The 6,343-nt window shown below is 26.2% G+C and overlaps 1 protein-coding gene across 1 annotated transcript; it reads right to left on the minus strand.

The window, feature by feature from the left end:
• Nucleotides 1-1,231, minus strand: LOC105848929 (opsin-VA-like). The gene has a single exon (XM_065812298.1). The coding sequence runs from the start codon at nt 1,140-1,142 to the stop codon at nt 162-164; it is 981 nt and encodes a 326-aa protein (XP_065668370.1). The 5' UTR covers nt 1,143-1,231; the 3' UTR covers nt 1-161.
• Between the last annotated feature and the right edge of the window lie 5,112 nt (nt 1,232-6,343).

Below are 6,343 nucleotides of genomic sequence, written 5' to 3' on the forward strand. Positions count from 1 at the left end.
TAAACGAAATATAAACAACTTTAGGAGTCACTAAACAATTACAAAGATTTCCCTTTCATTATTTTCAAATATTATGCTCTTTAATTTAATAACAAAATTTATAAACTAATTAAATGCATAGTTGTTAACTATAACAATTCAATTCTGATTTGTAGTGAAGATCACACGTTTGTGCACTGAACCTTTGATGACGTCATCGATTCCTGTTTTTCTGCTTTTCTAAAAAGGTTTTCTTCAAAAAACCGAATTGATTTTAAATTGAAAAGAAACTTTCGGAATTGCCAATTATACCAAACATTAACAATAGGATTTATTAATGCGGATAACTTTGCAAACAAAGCTGCACTTGTTGATACCATTGGTGGAATAGTACTGTTGAAAACAGATAAAAAACCTACAATTGCATATGGACTCCAAGCTAAGGTATACAAAATTGAGGATGTTGCACACATGTTGAAGTATTTCTTTTCCAATCCTTTTATTTTTTCCTGATACTCAATTAAAGAGTGTCTTTTTCGACTAGAAGAGTTTTGATTGACTATGGTCGCATACTTTTTACAATACAAGAGAATAAATATTGTAAAAAACGGTAAAATGAAAGCAAACAAAATAACGCAAATTATATAAGAAAAACTATTTTTTTGTTCTAAACGCCAGTCAAGGGAGCAGCGTTTTCCGTCAATGTCTTTAGCGTATTTTGACCATTTAAAAAGTGGAAAAACTGGCCAAATGATTCCGTATACGTAACATAAAATCATTAAAAGTATTGCCAACTTTTTTTTTGAAAATGTAGCAATATAAAAAACAGGATATTTTATTGCCACAATTCTCGAAACTGACAGCACAAGAAAATGCATTAAAACAACGACAGCAAAAATAAACGTTAACAATGATGATCCTATACAAACCCATGATCCATTTCCAGAAGTTGTTACTTTTATGACGTCTAGCTGAGTAAGCAGATCAGGGATATATCCTAAAGTCACCTGCAAAATCTCACATACAGAAATACTTGCATTAAATAAAATCGAAATATTCATATAAGAATATCGTTTTTTCAGAAAAGTTAAAAGTAGAACATTCATTGTTAACGTAAATATTAAAACTAAACATATATAAGTTGCCTCTAATGCCTTGCTCATTCTAATATTTAGCTTGTATTAAAAACCAATTTTGTGTTTCAACTTCTACAAAAATTTAAAGATTCATGTAAAGTTTTAACATTATTTATCTATAGATAATTATATAAGTAAGTTGTCAAGCAATATAGAAGATTATAGCGTTTAACTATCGGAGGCGTCACTTTAAGTTATTAAAGCTAAATGATATTTTGTTCAAAAATGTTTAACGAAAAACGTATATGGGAAAGCAAAAGTTTTAAAGGCAAAAAGCATGTATGGGAAGCATGTTTTATATTTTCACTAGAATAAAATATTTTAGGTGATAAAATAAAAATACTCTTAAAGAATGAAGTTTCGAATTATTTAACGAGCAGTTGTGTAAATAACGGCTTTATATAATACTTTAATCGTGATAAGTATTTATTTACATATTGCGCGTGTAATCAGTTTTAATGATCGTTATACTCATGCAAATCCTCTCTTAATAGAAATGAATGTTGTCAATATATAACAACTAAACATTTTTTATGTTTCTTTGTTTTATGTTCAAATGTAAAGTTTGACCTCGATATCATCCCATAACTTATATATGATCAAGACTAAATAAATATATATTTTAATATATATTTTTTTTGCCAACCTAATTCTCATTTTAAATATTTTATTTACATTTTGTATGGTTATTTTTTACATATTTGCATAAACAGTGAAGACGGTTTATGACGACAGGACCACTCTATCGAGTATCCGTGTTCTTATATACGATTTATGTATAACGATGATTTATTTATTCATTTTTTATATACTATAACAAGAGCAACAAAAAAAAAAAGAGTATTTGATATTAAACAGTTTATAACGGTAGAATTATCCAAACTATACAGTAACATTCACTTTATACGTTGTTCCCAAAGTTTATGTTGTTCCCAATGTTACCCAGTGGGAATAGAGCGAGCGACTAGCTAGCTTTATAGCGATTTTCTATCGATTTTTTTTTCTGGTTTTATTTTTTCCTAATGTCTTTAACATGTTTAAAAAATCGATTTTTAGTGTTGAGTCTATTATAATTATGAGAATAATTGAACTTTAAGCATTGCGATTTTGTAGCAATGTGTCGCTAGCTACATATCGTAACTTTGTAGCTACCTACAAAAATATCTACAAATCTATAGCTGGATGATAGCTATATATCAAAATTTTTGAAGCAGAAATTTTATTGCGATATGACGCTAGCTACAATAGGTCTTTAGCCAGTGGGTCTTTAGCTTATTAAGAAAGCTGTCTTCGAAACCAAATTGCTGTCTTTATCTTAAAAATATCAATAGCTTTTTACTAACTTGAAAAATGCTTGCGATCCTCGTGGCCAAATCGCTGCCAAAAACGTTGCGGTTATAGCTAGCTATTTGCTAGCCGCTTTCCCAATGGGTATGTACCTCAAAATAATATTTTTTTAAAAGCTAAGTTATATGTAAAGCAGCTGTAAATAAAGTTTATACTATATTAATAATTTGAAATACTATCCCTCTCCGCACCCACATCCCTAAAAATTCCCCCCTTCTCCGCACCTAAATTTCTAAAATCCCTAAAAATTAAAATCTTTTTATCTTAAAACTCTTAAAAATGGAGGTCTGAAGTATCTCATAACAGAAATATTTAGATAAATATTAAACAAAATGATATCTTTTTGAACAGGCTTTTTAATCTTAAATAATATATATATATATTTATATATATATATATATATATATATATATATATATATATATATATATATATATATATATATATATATATATATATGTATATATATAAATACATATATATATATATATATATATATATATATATATATATATATATGTATATTATTTAAGATTAAAAAGCCTGTTCAAAAAGATATCATTTTGTTTAATATTTATCTAAATATTTCTGTTATGAGATACTTCAGACCTCCATTTTTAATGGTTTTATATATATATATATATATATATATATATATATATATATATATATATATATATATATATATATATATATATATATATATATATATATATATATATATATATATATATATATATATATATATATATATATATATAGTGTTTGATTAAGGTAGGCAAGAAGACTAAAGCCCCGGGTCCCCCTATTTTTAGGGCCTTGATTCAAAATAAAAGATTTTTTTTTATAAGAAACATAAAATAAAAGATTTTTTGAAAAGAGAAGGAATGGAGCCTTCGGCTTTAAAATATCCCCGGACCCATAAGCGTCCGGGGCTATTTTAGTTAAAGATATTTTTTTTTTTATAAGATACTTAAATGTTTATTTATGAGATAAATACTCCAAATTTATTTATATTCTTATTTTATATGGTTCTGGTAATAGATCAAGAAATATTGACTAAGTATTTAAAATTTTATTAATTATTTTTAATAATGTACTTGAAAATAAAAAAGCTAAAATGAAAATGAAAAACAATTATAAGTGAACATTTTTCTTGATAACCAATTTAAAGTACAAACTTTAAATTGGTTATCAAGACAAACAAAGTTTGATTCAAAAATAATAAATAAAGCCACTTATTAAGCTTATAATTGATATAATCATTTCAAGCGCTTATTTACTAGCAATATATAGATAGGTTGTAATATACATTTAAATTAACTGAAAAATAAAAAAGTAAATATATTTTAAATATTTGTATATTATATACAACACAATACGGCGGATATAATTAAACTAATTTTAATTATTTTATTATTTTGACCTGTTAAACTAATTTCTCAATTAAACTTATAGTACTTTTGGTGCTAAAAAATTTTAGGTAAAAAATAAGTTAATTTTACATGTACTTTTATGATGATGTTTAAAAATAGTAAACCTTTAAGATGTTATAGTACTTTTTTTTTATTAATGCATACTTCGGTTTCGGGATATCATTGACAAGAGTGATAAAGTTAGTCATGGGTCAAATATCAAGCAAAATTTGGCGGAATGTCTTACGTCTAATGAACCTTTCATAATATAGAATCAAACATGAAAAAAAAAAATGGAATTAAACAAAGTAAATCTAAAAGAGTTGAATAAAAAAATGTACCAATCAAATTTCCACAAGTTTAAAAACTGATACTCGCGGAAGTTTAAAATCCGCACCGAATGATATTGCATTAAAAGCAAGAAAAAATTTTCAGAACCTGAATATGTTAAAAGTTATCTCGTTGTTTTAAAAACTAAACCAATAATTAAAAAGTTTGTCATAAAGTAATCTAGAAAAAAATGTGAACGCTATGAGACTTTGTTGGAATAATAAATTAAGTCATTCATATAATATTCCAACAAAGAGTTGTATTAGTGTGTTGTCGAGCTTCATAAGTTATTAAGCTCCGCAACACAAAAGAAATTCTTTTTCAATTATCTAATTCTTATCTGATATCAATTAGCCTCAGTTCTGACAATGTCTACTTGAAGTAATAAAAAATTATGTTAATTTACGATTAAAAACTTTTTTACTTAATAATGCTTAAGAAATATAAATCTATTCACACTATTAAAAGTTTTGCAATTCTTAGGCATTAATAAAATAATATCTTTCAGATAATAATATTTTATAAAAATAATAATAAATAAATTAATATCTTTCAGATATTAATTTATTAAAATTTGAGAAAATATTATATTTTATTAAATTTTCACGGGAATTTTACAACTTTTTAATGGTGCTAGTCTTTAAAACGAAAATGTAGGTTGATGCTAGTATATATTTAAAATATTTTCTGTGTTGTTTTTTTTTGTGTTAAAAATACAATATTAGTTTTATCTTTCAAAATGTAAATTAACATTTACGGCTCAAAAATACTAGGTTCAATCTGAACTCATATAGAGAGTAACATTGACAGTTACACACCAACAACAAAATCAAGGAAGTTCGGAAATTTTATATAACTGATTATATTTTTTATCAATTTATGGCACCAATACTATTGGTAAACACGTAAAAATATTTAGTGTCGAAATTATTTTGTCACATCAATAGATAAAAAAGTTTTTCTAAAGATCTATCAATATTATACTACTTACCTAACTTGTAACAATTTTAAGCATTGAACAAAGTGCGCGTTATTTTAATTCAAATCACTGAGTCTTAGGTGTTAAAAATTTGTAAAATTTTAATACTACTATATTGTTTACTTGTTTTTGGTAAAAAAAAAAAAAAGCCTATGTTTTCTCTGAACTTTACCTTTTTTTTAGACACACTCTCCTCCTGTTTGAGTTTTTTTAAACTTCCTCCACTTGATGATTTGTTTTATTTTTTATTTTTTTGTGGTTATTAAGGTGCTCCTAGAAGTCCTTACAATCTTATCACAGAGTACCGGGGAAGAGCATTTAGCTAGGAAGTTCACGCCTCCTTCCTTACCAATGTTGCTTATTGGGTTAGAGCCGGCGTCGAACCTCTTCGAAACCTCGTTGAGCTTTTGGACCTCTTTGACCGTCTTGGACCGTCAAGCCTTGGACCTCTTGGTTTTGAGCCAGAAATCTAACCACTGCACCGCGGATAATTACTTTTTGGTAAAAACATGTTTTGTTTGATCTCTTTACTATGAATAGTATTAAAAAACTCTGACGTCTTATTTCCTATTTAGAGTAGTTTGATCACACACAAGTAGTCGGAAACAAAATTAATGAAAATTGTTTGCCATAAAACAAAGTTACTTCTAGCGTAACTAGTTTTATTTGCATATTTATTGCACTATTTCACCGGAAAATATTCCAATCATGATGCTTTTCGCATCATGATTGCAATATTATGTCAAAGTCTAGTTATGTAAATAAAAGAAGCTTTGTGCTAAGGTAAAAAAGTTTTATGGTTACGTGTGGTCAGAAATTTAATAGTTCAAAAGTTCAAGGTATGTCAACTTTAAACTAATTAAATTAAAAAATAAGTAAAAAGCAACCATTTGAACTCAAATGGTTGTTTTCCGACTTTACACAGGCTAGACGTTGGAGAAAATTGGATATGTAATATTTGGGAGAAAAATTTATAAAAAGACACATTTAAAATTTTTAAACAAATGACTCTAAATATTAAACAATCAAAAAAGAAAGAAATACGCTATATACATTCTTATAACATCTCTCATAATTTAAATCTTTTTAACTTTCAATGCAATGTTTATTTTATTTTGATTGATGTTGCACATCTTTTGACAACATTCCCAGTATCT

The sequence above is a fragment of the Hydra vulgaris genome, chromosome 12 (assembly GCF_038396675.1).
Source record: "Hydra vulgaris chromosome 12, alternate assembly HydraT2T_AEP".
Lineage (NCBI taxonomy): Eukaryota > Metazoa > Cnidaria > Hydrozoa > Anthoathecata > Hydridae > Hydra > Hydra vulgaris.

Bases quoted from the DNA above. Each gene is read 5' to 3' on its own strand.
- LOC105848929 (XM_065812298.1), bottom strand. From the start codon at position 1,142: ATGAGCAAGGCATTAGAGGCAACTTATATATGTTTAGTTTTAATATTT.